The sequence below is a fragment of the Rhinolophus sinicus genome, linkage group LG12 (genome assembly GCF_036562045.2).
Source record: "Rhinolophus sinicus isolate RSC01 linkage group LG12, ASM3656204v1, whole genome shotgun sequence".
NCBI classification, from domain to species: Eukaryota; Metazoa; Chordata; class Mammalia; order Chiroptera; family Rhinolophidae; genus Rhinolophus; species Rhinolophus sinicus.
This window is the reverse complement of record NC_133761.1, coordinates 53,849,335-53,876,547: the sequence shown is the minus strand read 5'-3', so window position 1 is coordinate 53,876,547 and position 27,213 is coordinate 53,849,335. Positions and strand designations below refer to the sequence as shown.

The 27,213-nt window shown below is 34.0% G+C and overlaps 1 protein-coding gene across 18 annotated transcripts in view; it reads right to left on the bottom strand.

Moving 5' to 3' along the window:
* CDC42BPA (CDC42 binding protein kinase alpha) overlaps positions 1-27,213 on the bottom strand; it is a 203,728-nt gene that overhangs the window by 159,617 nt on the left and 16,898 nt on the right. For all 18 annotated transcript variants that reach the window (XM_074316911.1, XM_019730880.2, XM_019730876.2 and 15 more), the window contains one exon: positions 5,862-5,953. In XM_074316911.1, the coding sequence (XP_074173012.1) occupies positions 5,862-5,953 (92 nt within the window). Of the gene's footprint in view, positions 1-5,861; positions 5,954-27,213 lie in introns of those variants that run through there.

Sequence of the window (27,213 nt, the reverse complement as noted above, 5' to 3'; positions counted from 1 at the left end):
GGTGAATCCATTTCTCAAAACTCATGGAGCTATACATGTACAATTAGTGGACTTCAACATATATAAAATTTACCTCAAAAGATGTAAACAAACAACCAAAAAAATTGCACTCCTAGTGTAGATGGCTTCACTAGTGAATTATCCCAGACACTTAAATACAAAAATAATACAGTGCTTCCCCGAAAATAAGACCTACCCGGAAAATAAGCCCTAGCATGATTTTTCAGCATGACATCCCCTGAACATAAGCCCTAATGCATCTTTTGGAGCAAAAATTAATATAACACCCAGTCTTATTTTTGGGGAAACACGGTACCAATCTTACACAAACTCTTACAGAAAATTGAGAAAGCTAGAACATTTCTCAAACTATCTTATGAGCGAAGCATATTTTTAAAAAATATAAGAAAACTATAAGGATGGGTCAATTAAAGTCCAAACTTGCTCATGCACATAAACGAAACAACAAATTAAACCCAACTATATATTAAAAGAATGTATCAGGAACAACTGGATTTATATAGTAATGCAATATCGGTATACTTAAAAATTAATCATTGTAATTCCCACATTAACCAAATATAGAACTTAAATCATATCATCAAAATAGATATACAAAAAGCTTTTGATAGTTAACTCTTATGCAAGATAAAAGCTCTCAACAGCCTTGGAGTAGGAGGAAAACTTTCTTAACCTAAAAAAGAATAACAATTTAAAAGATAAAAAAGCTGTAGTAAATTTCATACTTCGTGAAATACTGAACACTTGCCCCTGAAATCACAAACCAGACAAAAATTCCATTTTCACTACTTGAATTCAGCCATTTATGGAAAGATCCTCTCTATTGCAGTGATACAGGAAAAAGAAATAAAAGACATAAACATTGGAAAGGAGGGGAAAAAGCTGTCATCTGAAAATATGACTGGGTACATAAAAAATTCAAAAAAATTGTTTATAAATTAGAAGTATATCAAAGTCCTTAAATACAAGAGCAGGATACAAAAATCAACTGTATTTCTATTCTAGCAACAAAGTTAGAAAACAGAATTCTAAAAGTATAATTTACAAGCTCAACAAATATCAAAAATCCATAAATAAATTTAATTAAACATGAACAAGACTTCTGCACTGAAAACTATTTAAAACATTAATAAGAGTACAACATATAGGGTCAGTTGATTTACAACAAAATTTCCTTTGCAATCAAGTGTACAGAAGGTAGTCTTTACAGTAAATGATACTGAGAAACCCACAAATAAAATAAACCTTAATCTATACCTCAGAAGACACAAAATAATTGGTACCAGATGGCTTGCACACCTAAATGTGAAGGACATTTTTTAAAGATTATAGAAGATAATACAGGAAAATATCTTCATGACTTTGGGGTTAGAAAAAATTTCTTTAAAGGAACACAAAAAGCACTAACCATAAAGAAAAGTTTAATTAATTGTACCTCACTAAAACTAAGAACTCTTCAATAAAAGATCCATATGGAGAAGGTAAAGCCAAGCCACAGAAAGGAAGAGGTATTTTATTTAATACACATACACACACACATACACACACACACACACACACACATCTCCAACAAAAAGACTTGTATCCAGAATATACCAGTAAGTCAGACAACATACCTACCTGCTCTCACTCCCTCAACATGTGTACTTCATGAAAAAGGATTATACAAGTTATGTGAAGTGATATGAAAATGGCCTAAACTTTACAAGTTATCAAGAAATGAAAAATGAAATCACAATTCAATACCAATATTCATCTATCCAAAAAATAGCTAAAGTAAAATAAAATAAAATAAAGTGACCCAGTGTTAATAAGGCTGTGGAACAAATGAGACCTTCTTACACTGTTGGTGAGAGTATAAATTAGTATCCACTTGGGAAATTATCTGGCACTATCTGTGAAGGCTAAATAGACCTACCCTGTGACCCAGCAATTCCACTCCTAAGTTTATATCAAACACAAATGAGTGCTTCTATCTCCCAAAGACATGTACAAGAATGTTCAAAAGCAGGAGGTATCACACTTCCTGACTTCAAGCTATACTATGAAACTACAGTCATCAAAACGATATGGTGCTGGCATAAAAACAGACAAACAGACCAACGAAACAGAATTGAGAGCCCAGAAATAAACCTAAGCAAATACGGTCAACAAATATTTGAGGAGGGCTGCTAAGAATACTCAATGGAGAAAAGACCATCTCTTCAACCAATGGTGCTGGGATAATTGGGTATCCAGATATAAAGGAATAAAACTAGACTTATGACACCCCTCACAAAAAATTAACTCGAAATGGATTAAAAACTTAAATAGAAGACCTGCAGCCATAAAATGCCTAGAAGAAAACACAGGAAAAAGCTCCATGGCACAGGTCTTCGTAATGACTTTTTGGATATGACATCTAAAGCATAAGCAACAAAATAAAAAATAAACAAGTGGGACTACATCAAGCTAAAATTCTTCTGTACAGCTAAATAAACCATCAACAAAGTGAAAAACCAACCTATGGAATGGGAAAAAATATTTGCAAACCATATATCTGATTTGGGGTTAATAGCCAAAACATATTTTTAAAAACTCATAAAACTCAATAGTAAAAAAATAACTCAATTAAAAAATGGGCAAAGGACGTGAACAGACATTTCTCCAAAGAAAATATAAGACCAACAGGTACATGAAAAGATGTTCAACATGGGTAGTCATTAGGGAAATGCAAATTAAAACCACAATGAGATATCACCTCACACCTATTAGAATGGCCATCATCAAAAAAACGGAAGCTAACAAATGCTGGCAAGGATGTGCAGAAGGAGAGTCCTTGTACACTGCTGGTGGGATTGTGAATTGGTACAGCCACTATGAAAAAACAGTATGGAGATACCTCAAACAATTAAAAACAGATCTGTCGTATGATCCAGGAATTCCACTTCTGGGAATATATCTAAAGGAAACAAAAACACTAACTCAAAAAACTATCTGGACCTCCATGGTCATAACAGCATTATTTACAATAGCTACTACATGGAAACAACCTAAGGATCCATCCATGGATGAATGCATAAAGAAACTGTAGTATAACATACAATGGGGGGAAAGGAAAAAAAAAAAAAAAGGAAATCCTACCATTTGCAACAACAATGGATGGACCTCGAAGTCATTATGCGAAGTGAAGTAAATGAGACAGAGAAAGGAAAATACTATATGGATCTCACTCATATGTGGAATCTTGAAAAACACCACCAAACTCATAGAAAAAGAAATCAGAGGTGGAAGATGTGGGAGGGGTAATTGGAGGAAGGTGGTCAAAAGGCAAAACTTCCAGTTATAAGATACATTAACTACTAAGGATGTAAGGATGTAATTACATCCTTATATGACTATAGGTAACTATAGCTACCACTGCTGTATGATACGCTGGAAAGTTAAGAAAGTAAATCCTAAGAGTTCTCATCACAAAGGGAAAAAATTTTTTCCTTTATTCTTTTCTTCTTTCTTTTCTTTTTATTGTATGTCTATGAGAAAATAGGTGCTAGCTGAACCTACTATTATAATAATTTCACAATATATGTAAATCAAGCTATCGTGCTATAGGCCTTAAATTTATATAGTGATATATGTCAACTATTTCTCAATAAAACTGGAGGAGAGAGAGAAAAAAGAATGTTCACAAAAAAATTATTGATAAGGGCAAATATCATAAATAACTTGAATATCCACCAACACTAGTATGGGTAAATAACTTGATTTATTCATACAAAGAAATTCTGTGAACCAATAACAAATTTAGATGAATCACACAAGCATAATGTTGAGCAAAAGAAGCCAGAAACAAACGAGTATGTATTTATTACATAATTCCATTAATATAGAATTCAAAAACAGGCAAAATAAATCTACAGTGATAAAAGTCAGAATGGGTGGTTCATGAGGAGGTGGTTATATTCACCCAGAGCGGGCAATGGGAGCCTGATTTGATCTGCAAAATGGTTATACATGTGCATGCAAATGTAAACATCCACTGACCTGTGCATATATGTAACTAATTGTTTTACATTTAAGACCGCAAAATAAATATATTTTCAGATGAATAAAAGCAGATAATTTATCATCAGCAGACCTGATTAAATACTAAAGGGAATTTTTAAGTCAAAAGGAAAACGATGTCAAAGGGAGGTATGTGAATGTAAAGAAGTATGTGAATGTGAAGAGCAAGAGAAAAAGTGACTATATGAGTAAACCTAAATAAATTGGGACAGTCTAATCATATTTTTGAGATTTCAAATACTGTAGAACTAAAAGATATGACAGCAGCAAGAAAAGGTAGAATGAAAACTGGCAAAATACAAATTTACCAAGGATACATGTGGCAGTCTCTAGTGTAACCAATAAAAGAAAGTAAAACTAAGAAATTAATAGAAGGGAGAAAGAATAATTTAAAATACTCCATTAATCTATAAATTGAGAAAAACATAATCCAGAATGGGCAAGACAAATAGTAATAGACAGTGTAAATACATTAAATGTCAACTGACTACACTCCAATTAAAAGTCAAGAAATCATCAGACTGGATTAAAAACAAAAACTATAGTCTCCTTAACAGTAAACATACCATAAGGTTATAGAAAGCTGAAACTAAAAGGATGTAATAAGCTATTTAGTGCAAATACTAATAAAATGAGCTAGAATCATTCTACTAATATCAGATTAAGGAAAATTTAGTTCAAAAAGAATTATTTAGAGATAACAAGGATCATTCCATTATGATTAAAGAGTTAATCACCAGGAAGATATAATAACTCTGCATTTGTTATCAGTAAAAACTGAAAAAAAATAAAGCTTTTCTCAGGAAATGACAGATCAAGCAGAGAAAACAAGAAAGTAAGACTGTGGAAGATTTAAACAACATTAATGAATTTGACCTAACTGATATTTATAAAACACTGTACAGCAAATTTCAAAGGATTGAAACCACATAGTGTATCTTCTCTGACTGCTCTGGAATTACAATATAACTCACTAACAGATATGTAACTAGAAAACTTTCTAAATATTTAGAAATTGAGCAATAAATTTCTAAAGATAAAAAAAGTTACATTGAAAATTTTAAATCACATTGGAAATCACACTGTATTATGAGCAAAACAATACTAAACATATGACATTTTGATTCTTAATGTTATTCTAAAATAACATAAAGAATATCACATACCTACGAATAAATCTGCTGAAAGATGCAAAAGTCCTCTCTACTAAATGAAAATTATAAACATTAGTGAGATAAATTTATAAAGCCCTAAATAAATAGAGAAATATACCATGTTCATGGATTGGCTGACTCCGTATTGCCAAGATGTCAGTTATCTATAAATTGATCTTCAGTTTCAGTGCAATCCTAATCAAAATTCCAACACATGTGTGGGTGTAGGTTTTTAAGAGTAAGTACAAATTGAAACTCTGATTCTAAAATTATATGAAAATATACAGGGCCAAGAGCAGAGGAGGCGAGAGAAGAAGTTGGAGTACATGCACCACCCAATATCAAGAATCTTAAAATAGATCATTTAAGACAATGTGGTATTGGCACAAGGAGAAACAAATACACCAGTGGAACAGAAGAGAGTCTAGAAACATACTCAACCTTACATTGATATACGAAAAATAGAAGTGTCTTGGGGAAAAAAACCCATGTAGAAATATTTCATTCAAAACTTTAATACATTTTCTGATCAATCATATCAATTACAACAGCAAGTAAATAATATTTGTTAAATTTTTTCAGACTGTATAAAATGACTTCCAAAACAATTAGCAGACCTTCCATAAATTCTTTCTCTCTTACCTCTCCAAAAGCTCCTCGACCAATCACCTTCAATATTTCAAAGTCTTCTCTATGTAATCGCATCTGTTTCACTTTAGAAGTAAATGGTTTAGCTGAAACAAAAAAACAACATTAATTACTTTCTTAATGAAATGTGATGCAAATTAAATATAAATAACGGTTTTTATTATTTAAACAATAAAAAAATCAAATTATGATTAAGAATTATGCCAAAGTATTTAATAATCTCATCAAACTATATTGAAAAGAAATAGATTTAATTTCCATAAGAAAACAATATATTTCCTTTATTTATTACATACGAAATACATTTTTAGTGGAGGAACGTATTTTTAAACCTCAAATAACATGAAATAATGTAAAATAATAAATGAGAAAACCGTGGCACATGGAAGTGAACACTGATCAAATGACCAAGTAAGTGGTTTTGAACAAATTGGACTGGACAAACTGAGATTGACCACTGTGTATCAGTCAGGGTCCCAAGAGGAAATAAATTATCCTAATTTGAGGAAAGTTTATTTCCAAATAGACTATTTACAAAAGTGTAGGAGGGATATTAGGAAACCACAAGGAACAGTGCAGTAATCTGAGACTAGTGTCCCGTCCCTTTCCTAGTTTCTATATCAGACTATCAGAAACACTTGGTTAAGAAGGGTAGAGATAGACAGAGAACAGTGAGACTAGTGCGGGCTAGTTCCCAGCTAGAGCTGGAAAACATCACAAAACTGCCTACGAATGTTAACACTTAGCAGTTCTTTAAGTATATCTTCTACTTCACTTTACATTCTCCCACTCTCACAAGGCTTCCAAATAACCAGTCACTCAAATAAAGTATAAGCATCATATTTGTCTCATTATTGACCCTAAATCCAAAAACAGCATTTCATCACAGACAATTAAGTTATTTATAATCCAGTTGAGTTCTTAAAGAATAATTCTGTGTATACCTTTCTCTGGATAACATCCTACTTATATAAAAGGTCAGAAATATAGATATTTCAATCCTCTAAAACACTATTACAAAACAGGGAAAGAAACTTTTTTAAAAACTAGAGTAATTTAAATATAATTCAGGTAAGCAAATGGTTGTTAAAATGATCTTTTAGCAAAGGTACAAAGGATGACACAGTCTGTGAAAAAATAAGTATCTCCACACAGTAGCGTACACCCTGAAAGCATCACACAAATGAGTACTGCAAAATCATGCATAATTAATATTAAAGATTTTGTTAATTACCCAAGTTTTACAGAAGCCTATAGCATTAACATAAATTAAAACAACCCAGTCTATTCTTTACTCCCTAGAACCTGCTAGTAAAAATATCGTCTTTGACATTGCAAAACTATTCTATTTTCATGCATTCAAAAATGAGTTAAGTCACAAATTTCTTCAAAAGGCTCATAGTTTACTAATCATTTATTCAATTCACTCAAGAAGTACGTTGAATAACCACTGGATGCTAAGCATTTTATAAGATGTTAGAGGTACAAAGATTAGTAAAATAGTCCCTGTCCTCAAGGAAACAAATTATGCAGTGTTCCTCTCCCATTTAAAAAGTTCAGAGTGGTTGAGCACAAATGGCTAATAAACAGGAAATGATGCTCACAAGAAATCAGAGAAATGCAAATAAACTTAGTAGGAATGTATTATTATTTACCAACCAAATGGACCAAATATAAAAAAGCTGAAACCACTATGTGTTTGCAGGAATGTGAAAAATACATTGCTATTAGAACTATTGACTACAATCTCTGTGAAGATTTGGCTTTTCTTTCATTCTCTTAACATGGCATATTAAAGGTTTTAGAAGCTAAACCATCTTTGCATACATACCTTGAGATAAGTCTTACTTGGTTGTGATGCACTTTATTTTGGTACACAGATGAAATGGTTTTGCTTTGATTTTATTTAGGAATTTTACACCTGTGTTCATAAACAGTGTCAGTCTATAATGATCTTTTCTCTGTACTGTCTTCATCTGATTTGGCACCAATGATAAACCAACCTCACTAAACGTGTTGAGTAGCTTTCTCTCCTTTTTTATTCTCTAAAGCAAAATTATTCCAGGTTGTTTAAAGATACCAATGTGAAAAACAAAACAAGGAGCAGCAGGATGGCTCAGTTGGTTAGAGCGTGAGCTCTTAACAACAAGGTTGCCGGTTCAATTCCCGCATGGGATGGTGGGCTACGTCCCTGCAACTAAGCTTGAAAACGGCGACTGGACTTGGAACTGAGCTGCGCCCTTTCATATTATTGTCATGTCAATGTTTTCTATTTCTACCTGTGACAACTGTGTATAATTGTATCTTTCTTGAACTTAGACATTACATTAAAATTTTCAAATTTATTGGAATAAAGTGAGCTATAATATTTTATTTTGAAAACTACTATGGATAGATTTGATCCCTTTTAGCTGTTAATATTGTAGGTTTGGGTTTATATTCATTGTTTTTCCTTACCACTGTTGTTAATGTTTGCATATTTCACAAGTTTTTTCCAAATACACAATATTCAGATTTGTTGATCCTTTCTAAAATTCTGTGGTTTTTTCTTTTGTTTTAGTAGGTTCTTACTTGAATTTACATAAAATTTCAGAAACAGAAAGCAGAGGTTAATGTTAACCTTCCGCCCTTCCACTCCGGGGAGGGGGGGGAAGCTAGCCATGTTGTTATTAGACAAAAAAGATATTATGGAGAAAGGCATTAGTAGAATAGAGATAAAAAAGAGCCATGCATAATGATTTAAAAACAAACAAAAAACCCAACTGAACTAACCAGGATATACACTAATGATTCTAAACATAAATACACCCATAAACACAACCTTAAAATATGTAAAGCCAAATTGACAGACATAAAAGAAGAAACAAACTCTCCTTCATAGAGTGAGATCGTACTACATATCTCAATAATTAATAGCTCAAGCAGACAAAAAAAAACACTATATATTTGAACAGAATAAACATTAACATTCCACCTAAGAGCTGGAGACTATAATTCTCAACCACACAGTGAACCTCCATAAATTTTGATAACATGACAAGACATAAAACTACCTCTAACAAAATTCAAAGTACTGGGAACATAAAAACAAAATTATAGGAATACAGTGCAATTAAAACAATTAGAAATCAATAACAGAAACATTATCAGGACAGCCCATAAGCTCTGAAATTAAAAAACAATTTCAAATAAGAAATTAATAAGATAATTACAAAAGACGAAGAACTACATAATAAAAATAGTACATATTAAAACTTCTAGGATACAGCCTAAACCAGTATTTACCAAAAAAAGAAAAAGAGCCTTCAATATTTACACTGGGAAAGAAAAAAGGCTGAAAATTAAGGTGTTAAACACAACAGAAAATGTTAGACCAAGAGAATAAACTCAAAGTAGAAGAAAATAAAAATATAAGAAAGAAAAATAAGGAAAATTAATTTGAAGGTAAGCATATAATAGAAAGTCTCGACAAGGCCCAAGGATGATTCATTGAAAAGACTAATAAAATAAAACAGAAAGGAAAGTATAAAAACATCAGTACCGAGAATGAGAAATTACAGAAAACTATATATGCTGCTGAGTTTAAACACATAGTAAGAGAATACCATAAACAACTTATGCCAATAAATTTGAAAATGTAGAAGTGAACAAATTCCTGGAAAAAGTCAGTGATTTTTTTTAAAAAACTGAAAATATGAATTGTCCAATAAATAAGTTGAATCAATAGCTTAAAATACCAATTCTGAACAGCTTTACAAGCAAGTTCAACCAAACATGTACGAAAGAGTTAACTCCAACATTAAACCAAATTTTCCAAAGAATAAACAAAGAGGGAAAGCTCTTTTCATCCTACCCTCATTTCTTCCTAACCTCACACCAAAAATAGACAATCTTGCTCATGAATGCACAGATGCAAAAAGTGTCTGCAAAATAATATCCAAGTAATCAAGTAATGTATACATAAAATAATATAACACAATCAAGTTGTGTTTACCCCAAAAATGCAAAGTTGTTTTAATATTAGAAAATTGATTAACATAATTCTCCACATAAAAAGATTTTGAAAAAATATCTCGATATATTTAAATGCAAATATTGTTCAATAAAATTAAACAGCCACAAATGCTATTTTTAAAAAACTACACTTTTAACAAATGAAGAATGAAAAGGACATTTCCATGGCCTGACAAGTGATAGCTGTAACAGCAACAGCAGCAAAACAGCAAACATGACACTAACGATAAAATGTTAAAAACATTCTTTAATATCAGGAAATAAACAAGGATGACTTCTATTAAAATAATTATTATCACTTTTATTTAACATTGTAATAATGATCCAAGCCAGTGCAGTAAGAAAAGATATAAAAGACACAGGACTGAAAAGGAACAAAAAAATGGAATGGTATTTTACTCCACACACAAAGTCATTCCAGGTTGTTTAAAACACAATATAGGAGGACACTGTGACTTTGGGTTAGAGAAGAATATTTTAATCAAGATAAAGTATAAATATAATAAATGTGTGCAAAATTAAGAATTTTTTTCATCAAAAGGCACCATAAAGGCAAGACACTAGAACCATTTAACTGTGACACATGTAACTGAAAATGGGTTAGTATCCAGAACTCGTCTTCTACTAACCAATTTAAAAGAAAAGAAACAAGCCAACTGAAAAACAGTACAAAAGACAGGTATTTCAGAGAGAAGAAAATACCAATGGTCCATAACCATATCAAAAGATATCCAACCTCACTAACAGTCAAAGAAATGCACCCAGTGCTGTGGGTAGACTTGTGGGGTTATCACTTTGTGAGGTGGGTAAATGTCTAATCAATATATTGTTTTGTACACCTGACACTAATTTTAAAATGCACCTAAAACCACAATGACATACAATTTCACACCCACCTGATTGGAAAAAATTTAAAATCAATAATACCAAGTGTTGACAAGAATATCTTGTCCACTGTTAGTGAGAATGTAAATTAATACAACCACTGTATTAAAGTTTGTCATTTAGCTATTTGAATTGAATATGTACCTATTTTACAACCCAGAGATTCCACGTTAGATATATAATAGCACCTAGAGAAACTCTTGCTTATGGTAACTGGAAAACATGTATTATTCAGCATTATCCATAATAATGAAAACCTGTCAGTGTCCATCTACATGAAGATGTATAAATATATTGTGGTTCATTCATACCAGCAAGTAATATATGGAAGTGAAAATAGATGAACTACAGCTATTTTAAGCAACATAGATAAATCTCAAAAACATACTTGAAAAAAGTACAGAAAACGCCGTATGATTTCATTTACGTAAAGTTTAAAACCAGGCAAAAATAAACAACATACTCTATAGGGATATTTAACGTATAAAGATGATAAAACTATAAAGAAAAGCAAGCAAATTTCATTGTGGTGAGATACAAAGAGATTTCTAAGTTCCTATCAATATACCCATTTCTTAAGCTGGATCAAAGGGTACAGGAATGCTTATTTTATTATTAACATCATCCTTTGAACTGTAAAGAAAAGTTTTAAACATTTTTATATATAACTTCATAAGGAAAATTTTTAACAAAAAATTTTAAACTTGTATAATGTGAATGATTCAATATTCACTTTAATGAATATGATTAGCTCAAAAATTTACTTACTTGACCAGAATTTTTCACAACTTAATATTCTATCAAATCTGAGAAACTATGGATGTTCTTAACTAGAACTGACAATACAACTTTAATTTCAATGATCAAGTTAGATAAAAACAATTGATCATGAAAAAATGAACCCTGAATAACTTGAGGAATAAGACAAACCATTAACAGTCATCATCATTACTCAGACAAAAAATGTTCTCTGAAGACAAGTTTCTGAGAAGAACAAATGACTGGTTGATTATTGGTCCTTCAACTTACTACATGATACAAGCAACTTGATCCCGCAAGTAAAATGATTATCTTATTGATACTTAGTCAAAACCATTTTCAATTTACATATTTTTAAGAAGCACTGCTCAAGAGCTTATCGTTATTCTAGTACTTGTCCTCATGACCCTACTTTAGCTACACCAGTACACCTGTGGACCTCTCTTCCTTCTGACTGCAACTAACCTGACATAACTAAACTCGGAGCTATCCACCACTAACAAAGAATCTAAAACAGGCCAAAGGATGTAACTGAAGTGGATCTCATTAAGTGTCTCTATCAACTCAACTTTATCTTTAACTGCCTTATCTTCAAGACAACCACAAAGTGTGTCTGATTCCTTGGATTAGTTACTCATCATCTGCCCAGAGATTACCCCGATATTGAAATTAGCAGAAATTAGCAGGCAAAGATTTTTAAAACAACTACTATAGATATGCTCAAATTTCCCAACGAATGAATGAATAGGAAATCTCAGCAAAGCAAGAGAATCAATCATTCAACGTATTTTTTATAAAGAACCAAATGGAAATTCTAGAACAGAAAAAAATCTGAAATGAAATAATTATCAGATGTGCTTCAAAGCGAAATGAAATTAGGAAAGGACCCATGAACTTAAAAATATATCCATAGAAATAAACAATCTAACAAACTTTAAGAACAAACAGTCGCAGGCACCTATAAAACAATATCAAAGGGTAATTAGAATCTCAGAAGGGGAGGAGAGAGACAATGGGGCAAAAAAATATTTGAAGAAATAGTGACTGAAAGGTATCCAAATTTGGTGAAATACATAAATGTACAGATTCAACAAAGTCAGAGAATCTCAAGCGGGAAATATAATTAAGATCACACCTACACACACTTTTTAAAAGCTAAAAAAAGACTTAAACCCTAAGTTTTTTTGTATACTTCCATTGCAGTGCACTTCTGTCACATTCTATTTTTAAATAATAAATATTAATTTTTGGAGGACTTGATTGCCAAGTCAAGTAGTAGTTAACTGGTCCTGCTTCTCCAGAAATACATTTGAAATATTACCAACAATTCCACTGAACTGCTTTAAGCAAATATTAAGATATCTAATTTATCAAGAATAATTTTTTTTGCAATGCAACAACTGAGTAAAATAATTCCACATAAAATTCTCTATTTTTCATACCATAATCTTGGATTTTCTATTTCTGAAGAAAACAAAAAAAGAACTTTTAAAGAATTCAATACTGAAATCATACTAATAATAAATTTAAATGACTCTGAGATACTATTTCTCATCTATAATAACTACAAAATTCAACAGCTTTGTAATATGCTTCCCTGACGAGGCTATGTGGTGGGAAGGGGGGGGGGGAATAGGGACGCTCTTCTACACTGCTGACAGGAATTTGGCAATATCTAACAAAACTACATATGCATTTACTTTTTGATTCAACTATCTCACTCTTAGGAATTTACCCTGAAGATATACTTCCGACAATATAAAAAAAATACACACACACACACACACACACACACACACACACATATATATATGCATTATTATTTATAACTGCAAAATATTAAACATAAATACCAAGGCTAAATTTTTGAATAAATTTATTCAAAAACATATTTGAATAAATTATGACACAAACACATAATGGATATTTGTGTTTGACCGACTCCATCTAAGTTTAGATGTGCAGAAGGGCTTAGATATATCCAGAGGAAGCCACATGCAACATGTTACATGCAGTTATTGCTTAAAGACAGAGGGGAAAAAAAGGATGAGGAAGATCTCTACAAACTGATATGGAATGATTGCCAGGATATATAGTTAAGTGAAAAAAAAAAAAGTACAAAATGATAAAGTATACTACACTTTAAAAATATGTATGTGCATATTTTTACATATGCCCTTTCACATAAGGACATGATGTATACACGAGTATGTCCTTACTTCTACAAAAAGAAATTAGAAAGTTAAAAGTGATTACCTACAGAGGGTGAGCAGAAGGAATAAAGTGGAAGGGATAGGGAGATAATTAGTGACAGTGACACCTGAGTATACCTTTTTTCTATAAATTTGACCTTTAAATGAACCACAAAATTTTTTTTATAAAGAACTAGTCTACGAAACTTTTGAACAAAGTACTTTGAATATATATCCTCAGCCTAATGAAAAAAAGAATACAAAGAAACCTGAACTCTACTTAGATTTGTTGTTTGAAACAGGGGGTAGCAATTCTGAAATTATTTTTTATTTTGTATATGTTGTAGTTAAACAAGTGAGTAATGTAATACATGGCTATTGGTGGGAGCCTGGGCTTTCAATGTGAAAAGATACAAACATGGGGGGAAGAGGGAGTCAAGAAAGAATGCTCTGGTGTTAAGTTAGAATACATAGTGTCAATACAAACTCATGATTATAAACACACACATAACATACTGAAGGCACTGAAGTATGACACACAAGTATCTCAGCAGCAATGAGCACAAACGAGGTGTGATCAAACAATACAGTGAAGGTTTAAATTTTAAAAAAGTTATTACAGTAAAAGACACATTGCCATTAACCCCCTTCAAAATACTCCCCTTCACTTTGAACACACTTATCCCATCATTCTTGCAACCTTCCGAAGCAGTTCTGGAAGTCCTCTTTCGTGAGTGAGCTTTCGTGAGCTGTCGTGGCTGTCGAGGCAGCCTGAATCATTTTGACTTTGGGGAAATGAATCATTTTGACCTTGGAGAAGAGCCAGAAGTCGCACAGTGCCAGATCCAGTGAATAAGGTGGATGAGGACACACTGTAATATTTTTATTTGACAGAAATTGCCATGTACCAGAAGCGATATGTGACACGGAGCATTGTCATGATGGAGGATGAAGACACTCATGAAAGAGGACTTCCAGAACTGCTTCAGAAAATGTCAAGAACGATAGGATAAGTGTTAAAAGTGAGGGGGAGTATTTTGAGGAGGATTAATGGTAATGTGCCTGTTACTGTTAACAAATTTTTTTCATTTAAACATTCACCATATTTTTTGACCACACCCTCTTGTGTAACATCCAAATACGTATTGGTTTCTGCTTACCAGTCTTTAAAAAAAGGAAAGTAGGTCACTGCGAGTAGTGGCTAATATGATAAACACAACATCACAATAATTGAACAAAATGACATTATGTGCTTCCTGGTTTGATACACTGAGAATGAACAGAGTATCACTTATGACTACATGCCTGCCAAGACCAAAAACTGAATCTAGTCATAAAGAAATAATCAGACAAGCTTAAATTGAGGAATAATCTATAAAGCAACTGCCTTGTGGTGTGACAAGTTTCAAGACATGACAAGGACAATAAAGACAAAGAACGTCTGAAAAACGGCCCAAATTAAGAGATTAAAGAGACATGACTACTAAATACAATGTATAAAATGGATTGGACAGTGTATCCAAAAACAAAGAAACAGTGCTGTAAAGGATATTATTGGGACAAATGGTGAAATTTCAATATTAAATGTATACTTTACATTATTATTGTATCAGGGTTAAATTTGCTAAATTGGTAATAGTTCTGTGGAAATATCTCAGAGAATGCCTTTATTCTGAGAAAACAAATGCTGCAGTGTGTACAGCAGTCCCCTTATCCCCGGGGGGACCATTGAGGAGGTAAGAAAAATGTTCTAAAATTGAGTTACAGTGATGGTGGTACAACTCTTGTGAATATACTAAAAACATTAAATTGTACACATTAAATAGATGAATTATATGGTACACAAATTATATCTCAAATCTGCTTTTCAGAAAGTCAGTTGTATGTCTATACACTTGCAAGTAACAATCCAAACAGGAATTTTTAAAAATCTATTTGAAATAGCATCAAAAGAATAAAACAGGATTAAATTTAACCAACAAGATGAAAGAGCTGTACGCTAAAAACTACAAATATTGCTAAACAATTAAAGAAGACCTAAATAAATGGAAAGACATCCCATATTCATGAATTGAGAGATTTAATATTGTTAAGATGACAATGTTATCTGAAGCAATCTACAGTTTCAAGGATATCCCTATCAAAATCCCAATGGCATATTTTACATAAATAGAAAAACCCATCCCAAAATTCACATGGCATCTCAACAGACCCTGAATAGCAAAAACAATCTTGAAAAAGAAGAACAAAGTTGAAGGCCTCACACTTTCTGATTTCAAAACTTACTACAAAGCTATAGTTATCAAAACAGCATGTACTCGCATGAGGATACATATATAGACTAATAGAATAAACTAAGAACCCAGAAATAAATCTTCACATGTATGGTCAATTAATTTCAACAAGTTAATTTTTGTATATGGTATAAAACACACACACACACAAGTGTAACAAAGTTGGCTGATACTTAAAGGCCCTGTTAGAACTGAAAATGGGAGCCTAAATATAATTCAAAACAATTGTAACACCAATATCCAATACTTAAAAGCTTTGATTTCTACTATATCCCAGGAGCTCCCATAAAACTGTCAACTAATTTCTCAATAGAAACTTTGCAGGCCAAAAGGGATTGGCAAGAAATATTCAAAGTGATGAAAATCAAGGACCCACAACCAAGATTACTCTACCCAGCAAAGCTATTAGTTAGAATCAAAGGACAGATAAAGAGCTTCCCAGATGAGAAAAAACTAAGAGTTCATCACCACCAAATCAGTATTACAAGAAATGTTAATGGGACTTCTTTAAGAAGAAGGGAGGAAGAAAGATCAAAACTATTAAGTAATGAAATGGCAATAACTACATATCTAGTAACAATTACTTTTAATGTAATGAATTAAATGCTCCAGTCAGAAGACATAGGGTGGCTGAATGGAAAACAAAAACTCTTACATATGCTGCCTACAAGAGACCCATTTCAAATAGAAATAAGCTCAGAAACAGGTCCACTAATTTATGCAAATTTAGTGTAAAATCAAAGTGGAATTTCAGATGAGTGGTGAAAAGATGAACTATTTAGGAAAAAAATTAATCCACAATTCACACAACTCAAAAAAATAATAGCATAATTAAAGAAATAAAAATTTGTAAAAACTATAGAACTACTAGGAGAAAATAATGAAGCATATTCCTATAATCCTGAAGTAGAAAAGACTTTCTTGGCAAAATACAGCCTTATGGCCAGAAGCCATAAAGAATAAAGTGCCAAATTTGCCTACACATAAACTTAAGTCTTCTGTAAGGTTAAAGATAACATCAAGTTAATTTTTAAAAAAAGAACACTGAAAAAATATATTTGCAATAAACACATTTAACAAGAATTAATATATAGAACATAGAGTTTTTACACATCAATAAGAAAAAGAAAAATGGGCAGGGTATATGAATGGGCAATTTATTAAAAAAGAAAACTATATAAAAAATGTCCAACACCTGGACATAAATCAGAGATTTATATATTAAAGTAACAAATATCAATTATTGACCATGGAATAGGAAAAATATATATATTGATCATATCTGGTTTCCAGGAAACAGGCATACTCATATACCGTTACTGGGAGTATAAACTGGTATCCACTTTCAGGGAACGAAATATTGCAGCCACTTGAAATATTTTCAGTGTGCATTCCATTTCTTCCAAAATTCCATTCTGAGTATCTACTCTTGAGTAGTGCACAACGATTTATGTACATTTCCTGTCATACTATATGTTAAAACAAAAACCTAGAAACTACCAAAGAAGTAGGGAAATGGTATATAAATTATGGGACAGCCATACCATGAAACACTATGCAGTCAATAAAAAGAATGAAATGGACCTATGTGAAATAACAGGAAAACATTTCTAACACATATTGTTAAGGGAAAAAAAGCAGTCACAGAAGAACATGTAGAAAATTATCACATTTATGCAGGGAAAAAAAAGAGAAAAAGTGGTACATATTGCACATATACTGAAGTATGCATAGGAAAGGGGTCTATGAATACACAGGACAAGGAGACCGGCCAAATAATTAATAGAGAGTTTCTGTAGTATACACTGAGCATCATTCTTTTCATTTTAAGTTGAACTCCTCCCCATTTTTATCAATCACCTCATAGCTAGGTCTTGCTTTTTTGAAGTTTTCATCTCATCTGCTCATAAAAAACTTACCTTACCAGTACCTTTGGGTTAATAAATAATTTCACCCCATAAAGAAACTGAGAATTAGATTAAGAAACTTATCCATCATCACACAGCTATTCAATTACAGTCAGGTTTGGAATGTGGGTTTTTCTTTTTTTTAACATTTTTTTAATTTTTCAATTACAGTTGATATACAATATTATATTAGTTTCAGGTGTACAACACACTGATTAGACATTTAAATAACTTACTAAGTGATCACCCTGATAAATTCAGTAACCATTTGACACCATACATAGATAATACAATACTACTGACTATATTCCCCATGCTGTATTCTTTATCCCCATGACTATTTTGTAACAACAAATTTGTACCTCTTAATCCCCTCCCCCTTCACTCATGCCCCACCCCCACTTCCAGCAACCATCAAAATGCTCTGTGTATCTATGAGCTTGTTTCTGTTTTATTTGTTCATTTAGCCTGTTCTCTAAATTCCATATATAAGTGAAATCATATGACATTGGTCTTTGTCTGACTGACTCCACTCAACACAATACCCTCTGGGTCCACCTATGTTGGCAAGATTTCATTCTTGTTTATAGCTGAGTAATAGTCCATTGTATACATGTACTTCTTCTTTATCCATTCATCCATTGATAGATACCCAATGTCTTAGCCTGCTAAAATGTTTGGATGTGAGACAGACAGGTGGCACAAATGCATCTGTCCATGGTCCTGAACCTCCATCAACTGTTAAGGCAAAGTTCATTCTAATTGTGGAACACTGATGACAATTCAGTTTCCTAAGAATTCTCAAGCAGGTAAGCACTAAAGGAAAACAAGGAAAAAGACATAAATGACCTAAGGCGCTTCTGAAACAGCACAGCCATGGAGAGATGACCAGTTAGGGTGTGAGGGGGGTTGCTTTGACAGGTTTCAAATATACAAAAGAACAGGAAGGATGAGAATAAGGAGGTGGAGGAGGAAGGGAAGGGGGGCGGAGGAGGAGATTTACCCCACTCTATGATTTTTGAGGAAAAGTGTTACAGAAGGTTTATGGAATTAGATACATTTGGGTTTTACAGCACTTCTGTTTTTCTGATAGAAGTCATTAATATATGGTGATAGAAGTCAATATGATGCAAGGAAGGGGAAAGAGGGGTATAAGAAGAGAGAAGAACCCAGTGACCAAATATCTACTAAAATTCTCCTCTTTCCCCATACCTTATAATATCTATGAACCAGAAGGAGATGCTGATTGAAGCTATCCCAATCAGATTCTCTCCCAATTGAAAGAAACAGAGACTAGGAGAGGATCCTTTGGAGAAGCATAAAATACAGTGATTACTTTACACTATGATAACTGACAAGTGGAAGATTTAATTGGATGGATACCTTCAAAGGAACAGAAATGGAATGGATGTCACCCAAAAAGTAGAGGGGGAAATTGATTCAGGAAAATATACTGAATTAATCCTAAAGATAGTGACAACACATGGAAAAATAAAATTTTTAAAACCAAAAAAATAGGAAAGAAAAGGATGTCAAAGTAAATCAAAGTAAATCTGAATTTACAATAAATGTAAATGGCTACACACTACAGTTGAAATACAAAGATTTCATACTGGTGAAAAAAATCCAGTTACATGCTTTTCAAAAAAAAAATCCAAACAGAAGAATACAGAAAGAATGAAAACAAAAGAATGAAAAAAGATAAACCAGACAAAAATCAAAATAAAGCTACATTCTTTATATTAATAAGAGAAAAAGGAGGAACTTTAGGGCAAAACTCCTCACTAGAGATAATGACTATCATTATATAAAAGGACCAAAAAATGTAATAATTCTACACTTTACGCACTTAATTAATCTGGCCTCAAAGTATATAACAGGAAAAAACTGACATAATTATATGGGAAAATTGGCAAATACCCCATCAAGATAGGTAACTTTAATACACATTCTGAGTAATTGATATATGAAGCAGATAAAAATCTGAACAATCTAACAAGCTGGGTCTAGTGGACACAGATAAAATACAACAACTGCAGGAGAAACATTTTGAAAAATATGTAGAACACACACACACACACACACACACAACAAATACTGAGCCACGATGTAAATAAGTTAAAAAAAAATTTTAAGTTACATTTTTTAAAAAGTATTTGGAAATTAAAACATACCTCTAAACAACTCACAGTTCAAAATAATAAAACAGAAATAGGAAATTAGAAAGCGTTTAAAATGAAACAAAAATGAAAAGAAATCTAAAGCCTTAAAACTTACATTAGAAAAGAAAAATGCTAAGAATTAATGGGCTAATCATAAAACTTTAAAAGATAGAAAAAAGAATAAAAGTAAATGGAGACATAATATAGATCAGAGATATTAATAAAATTAAAAAGAGAAAACAAATCACAAAATATTGGTTCTTTCACAAGGTTGACATATGTCTAAAAAAAGGATCAAGAAAAGACAAGCAATATAAGAAACAAAAAAAATGCACACAATAACTGGTGCTAAGAGAGTAAACAAAATCATTATTTTAAACAAATTTATGCCAATAAATTTTAAAATTAAGTGAGCAAATTCCTATAAAAACTCAACTTGTCAAACTGACACAAAGAGTAATAAAAAAACTGAAATAATCCTATATTTAATAAAGAAATGAAATCCTTACTTTAAAATCTTTCAAGAAAACCCCAAAATGAGATAGATTTCTTCCAAACTCTCAAATATCTAAGGCAGACATACCAGCATTACATGAGGGACTACTTTCCAACTTGTTTTATGAAGTCAGCATAATCTTGATACCAAAACCTTCCACAGACAATATAAGAAAACTATGGGCTAATCTCTCTTGCGTACACAATGCAAAAAAATCATAATCAAAACACTAGTAAATCAAATCCAGTTATATGTCATACATCTAAATTACTTATACAACTAAACCGGGTTTAATCCAGGAATGCAAGATGGATTCAATATTCAAACTTCATTGTTAATCACAAATGGAATAAAGATGAAAAGTCATATGATTATCTCAACAAATGCAAAAGATATATAAAATTCAATACTAATTTGTAGTAAAATAAAAAACTGAAAACCTCTAAGAAAACTAGAAATAGATATACTGGGTAAAACTGTTAAGTGGTTTTTAAGTTAACTTCTAAAACCAACATTGCCAGAGACAAGATTCAAAACTGGGCCATAAAGATTGACTCTAAAACCCAGCGTTTGTCCACAACAGTCTAGCAGTAGTCATGAAATATTTCTGTTCACATACTGTCTCTACAAAGGTTCTGGAAAAAAACAATGTATTCCCTTGAACAGTTTAAATTATAGCTCAAATACTTAATTTTAGGTTTAATGGTTATAAATGATGTAACTTCCAACATATTTCGTATTGTATACATGCTTTAAATAGAATTCCATCAAAACCTGGAATTTATGAAAATTTATGGGATATGTCCACCATACAATCTAATGGCAAAGTCAATCCTCACTGTCAAACCAATCAGCAAAAATAAGACTTATTTCTGTTATAAAAAATTTTGACTTTAATTTTAATTCAAATGAATGGTTTATTACATAGCCTAGTATCAACCATTTAGCTTCCAAGTTTTCTGAAAGATAACGGATTATAGAGCTTTGTCACTAGTTTGTAAGCTTGTGAAATAAAACACCTGCTTCAGTACTTTTTATTGAAGCTCTTTTTGTTTTGCCCTCCCTTGGGAGCTATGCATTCTCAAACAGTCCCTTTTGTTTTGCACCCAGGAGATTTTCACAATCCAAAGCAATGCACCATAGCAAGATTTGAGACAGGTAAGAAGGATGCCTTTATTTTATAAAGCGGGAGGTGGGCAATTGTGTAATGGATGTGGAACAAGAAAGGTAACAGACTTAAGAGTGTTCTCAAATGGATGGATTTTAGAAAAGAATACTTAGTGAAGCTGAGAATCTGGCATTTGACTCCCATCAAACTATGTGCAACCACATACCCCTGGGGAAGTCTTCACGAACTCTGGGTACCGATACCTCAGTTTGAAGACCACTACACTAGCTTATCATAATCCTCACGTTAGCAGAAATTGACAATCTGCATTTTAACAAAAAATTTTAATCTGATTTTAATTAATTGACTTTCAGGTGTTAAGTGAATGGTGATACCTTAAAAACAGACTCCATCTGGAGGCTTTGTTTCCTAACAGGGATCATCTGCCTTATGTGAGGATTGTTCTGGTCGGGGATGGGGATCACTTTCTCAGCCCTCCCCCTTTTCCTCACCCTGGGATAAGCCTGCCAGCCACTGGATCTCAGCACAGTGATTCAGGGTGACGGAACTGTTTCTCGGGGCTGGAACTGCCTCTGAGGGTCCCTGGGACAGACTTGCTGCTCCTGGTGGCCAAGGCTCCATCAGTAGTGTAGGCCAGTGTCTGTTCCATCGTCCTGATACAGTGCCAGGCCTGCTGCAGGCCCCCCACCGCATTCTCCCAAATTCCAGTCCTCCACACCCCAAAACTGTATGGCACATGTGAGCACAGAGAACGCTGAACCATATGAGAATCTAGGCCAAACCAAACTAGGAAAGTCAGTCTGCCACCCTATTAAAACCTCTTCACGCTGCAGTAAAAAAATATACATGTATATATATTTCCGAAGTTTTTTTAATCATTACAACTCTTTTTCCTGATTGGCTGCTCTGGTGAGACCCAGAACCAGGTAGGGGTAGGTAAGTTCAGAGCCCTCGCTCCTCAGCCTCTGTTTTTGTCCCTACGTCCCATCCCAGACATGCCTGGGGAACTCCAGGGCTTCTCAGAACACGGCTCGTCAGGGTATCATCGCCAGGCCAAGTTCCCCGCGCCCTGGGACAGAGGCAGTCAGCCAGCCAAGGGCCACCACCTCGTCCCAGCCCTTAGGATTCTGGGTGAGGGCACCTGTCCTGCATCCCAAGGTCCAGAAGACATGACGCCCTCAGCAGCAGCTATCCCAGGGCCCCAGAAGCAGCCCAGAATTTACAGGTTTGCCCCCATCCAGCTGCTGAGTCTCCTGTGGCATATGCCCTGTGCCTGCAGAGCCAGGGCAAGTGAGACCTGGAGGCCCTGCCCTGAGCACCAGGCAGCAATGCGGTCTGAGCACCTCCCACCCTCCACCCAGAGCTGGCGCTTCTGCAAGTGTTCCAACCCGACAACTGCGAGTTGGAGAACAAAGGAAGAGGAGTGGGACACAGCATTGCCCAGAGACTCACGAGACCTGAACTTCTGCTCTGACCGGCCAGAACTCATAAATAACCCTGGGCAGGTCCTACCCTTAATTAAAAAAGGGGAAGGAGAGAGCCCACTGCTTCTGAGTAAAACCAGAGCAGTCAATCAGAAAACGAGTTCTAACGATTAAAAAGAAAAAAGAAAAAAAAAACTAGAGTGAATGAGTAAATATTGCTAGGAATGCAATATTAATATTCTTAGGGTGAGAATAGCCATTTTTCTGAAAATTATTATTTTTAATAATAGGTTCAGAGCTCTAGCCCCTCAGCTCCTAGTGAAGCACCTAAACTGGGGGTGCTCTTGGGGACCCGACACACACATCTCCTCTCTAGTTTTCTAAAAATCCCATTACCTCCCAACATTCTCAGCTGATTCCTTTGTCTTAAACATTACTGAAATAATAGAAATAATCAGAAGGGAACTGTTTTCTCTTCCACCACCAAATCTACCCACTTACCTGTACCTGTAACCCTGTCCTCTGCCTCTCTACCACAAAAACCAAACATACAAAAAAAGCAAGTGCCCTGCTCTAATCAAAGCCCAATCCCTGTCTTTATGTTCCCTCTTTTCTATATCATAAATTTTTTCTCCCGTTGGATCATTTTTATCAACCATAGTTTTCTCTCATGCTTAAAAACCTCCCTAACCTCATGTCCCCCCAGCTACCACCAAATTTCTTTGCTCGCCATCACAGTGAAACCTCTTTAAAGAACGGTCCTTACTTGTGGCTTCCCCTTTGCTTCCATGTTCCCCTCATTTGGCTCCGTTTGGACTTTTGCCTGCATTTTCGCCACATTCACAACATGTGATATTCCTTTCTTCTGAAATTTTCATTCTGCTTCCTGACAAAGCATTCTCCTGGTTTTCTTCTCCCTCCGAGGCCACTCTCCATTTCTGGCGCCTCCTCCACACTACGCTGCTCAAGCTCTAAATTCTGGATGCCTTAAGAATCAACTCTTGGCCCTTTTCTTTTTCCTCTTGATACATCTGCTTTAAGAAATCTCATCTACTCATCCCATGACTTTACCTATAAGCTGATGAATCTGAAATTTACACATCCAGTCCTAAACTTTCCAATAACTAACATATCTTCTTCAGGGTAGCACATCAGCTGCCTACTATCCCACACTTAACACGGCCAATACAAAATTCTTAATTCTCGCCCCATTGAGTGACAGGTCTCCCCATCATGTCACTCAATCGCAATGGTGGCAGTACAACTGAGTAGTTGCGATTAAGAGTGCGTTCTAAAATCAAATTAAATGTTTTGGATCTTGACACCACCACTTACTAGCTATGAGATTGAACACCTATGCCTCAGTTTCCTCATCTGTAAAATAGGCATAAAGCTACCTTCTTCATAAGATGAAAATTGCTTAGATAGTACCTGACACACAGTAAATACTCAATAAATATTAGCTGTAGTTATTCATCTGGGTGCTCTGGCCAAAAATATGTGCTTCATCCCATGACGAACCAATCTAACTTACCACCCAAAACACTGTCATGTCATACTCTTTTATTTTCCTTATAGCTCTTACCAATATCTGAAATAACGTATTTACATGTTTATTTCCTGCCTTCCCCAAATTATGATGTAAATTCCATGCCAGCTGAGACCCTGCCTGTCTTGTTCATGCTATGTCTCCAGAAAGTGGCACCTACCACATAGGAGGCATTAAGTATTTGTTAAAATGAATTCATAAGTATACTACAAAAATATTCTGTCATAACAAAAGACTACAAATCTTAAGACTACTTATGTTTTGATAGAAAGCAATTTCCAAGTCTCCTTGCTGTAAAAACAAATACATATTCAATGGCTTCCCAATGCCAACAGGGTCAAATTCAAATGATGTAGTAAAACCAACTGAAATGGCCACAACTCACCATTCCAACTATATTTCCCACTGCCCCCCGCTCTGCTCCAAGCACATGCCTTGGAGCCCTCCTGCCTCCATACTCTGCATTCCCCTTACATCTAAAATGCCCTCCTATGCTGAATTCACAAAACACTAACATCTTAGGATCAGCTCAAACGTCTCCTCCGTGATTGATCCTTTTCCACTCCCCACTCTCCTCGTCAATAGTAATCTCTTGTGCCTCTTTCAATACACTTACATTCTGCTTAATTCTCTGAGGGCAGGAAACCACATGTTGTTCACCTTTATTGTTCCCACACTCCATTACACACATATTTATTGTTCACACTATTTATTGAGTTGACTGAAAGCAGACCTCCTAACCACACTTCTGCAGATACCACCACCAATATACTGGAATGCGTGTTAGAGATACAATGACAGATGACCCTTGGTGTGACATATATAAAAAGACAATTAATAATAATCCAAGATAAGTCATATTGGTTGTCAAACAAAGACCATAAAAATATTTTATAGGCATTTAGAGAGGGAGAAGCCAACAAAAGATGGCATGGCTGAAAAAAGTATTGTTTTAAATGACCATTTGCAATTTTAAAATTAAAATTTAATTAGCGATATCTATAATGCATCCTTTGCTCTCTTCCACACAATAACACTGGCTCAGACTCCTTAAATCAAAACTACGTATTAGAGAAGGCATTACTTAAAGGGAAAAAACAAACAACACCATAAAACTTTACTACAGCACTAATAATTCCTGAAGAAAACGTTTATGAATAAAATGTAAACTGCAATGTCAACTGGAGCGGATACTGTGGTTTACCCAGAATCCATGCCCACTTCCTAAATAGAATCCTAATATTGTTAAGTTACACATCCCTCACACAGCCCACGTACCCCAAAAATCCCACCAATAAAATGACTGGGTTCAGGAACCGACATGAGACCTAACTGGGGACGTTACGACCAGACAGGTGTTGGGGGGATTTCCATGAAAAGTCAAGTCTTGTTCCTCACGAGAGGGCTACAGGAAACACTTCTGTCTCCTCCTACCTGAACAAGGAATCATGTTACTTCAGTGCCATCCCATAACCCTGGGGGAAAGCAGTGTTAAGAAAAGCCTACACCAGGCAGCCGCTGCTGCCCAGACCAAGATGGCAGGGGCTATAATTCTGTGCCCCCTCAGCCCCTACACTGCCAGGACCAACCAGGCCACACCCTACAACTACCCAGTGCCCATCCGAGATGCCAGAGGGAACATGCCCGACAAGCTCAGCCGCCCCTAGGACCCCCAGGGCCCAAACTTGGAGGGGCTGAAGAAACTGAGCAGCTCTACTGATGGGGAGGAGGCCCTCTCCCAGTGGCCCCAGTAAAAATGAATGTGAAAACCAAAACAAAAAAACAACAACAAAAAAAGACAAGCCTACACTACAGCAGCAGTGAGACTGAAAGAATCTGGATGCTTGAGAACAGAGAAGCTTACCCTACCTTTGCTCTTCATAGGTTAGCCAGTAAAACCAATCTGCATTGGATTTTCAGTTACTGACAGCCAAAAGCACACTATCAACCCTCCATTTTTATTATGTAATCAACAACCTTTTCTTATTACTGTACTATCATTTAAATTGTTTCTTTTCATTCCAACCATTGAAGTCAGAACTTGTACCATCAGATATTTGAACTGTTTCTGCCACAGAATCAAATATTCAAGAAATAAAGTACAAATGTTCACAAAATTCCATTTAAATTCATTTTTTTAAAGTTAAAAATAATGACCAGGCTCTATTATAATTTTTTAAATATAACTGTTTAAAAAAAGAAATATACAGCCAAGATGATTCTTAAATTTTCAAACGAAAACTACATTTTACTAAATACATATCTCTATTTAGAGATAAATGTTTCCATATTTTTATCCTGAAAGATAAAAATGAAACAGATACAATTATTATGAAAAAGATCTTGTTCCAATTATTTTCAGATAGAGTGGCAGGAAAACAAGTATTTTTAAATTATTTTTATTAACAAATGAGGAATCAGTAAAGCTCACTGAAGTCTCTATTATTGAGATGTAGTGGTAATTCAACAGGTATTAAGATAATTTGGTCATAATCTTATTATTTTCAACTGAATTCTAAAATCAAAATTCTCAAT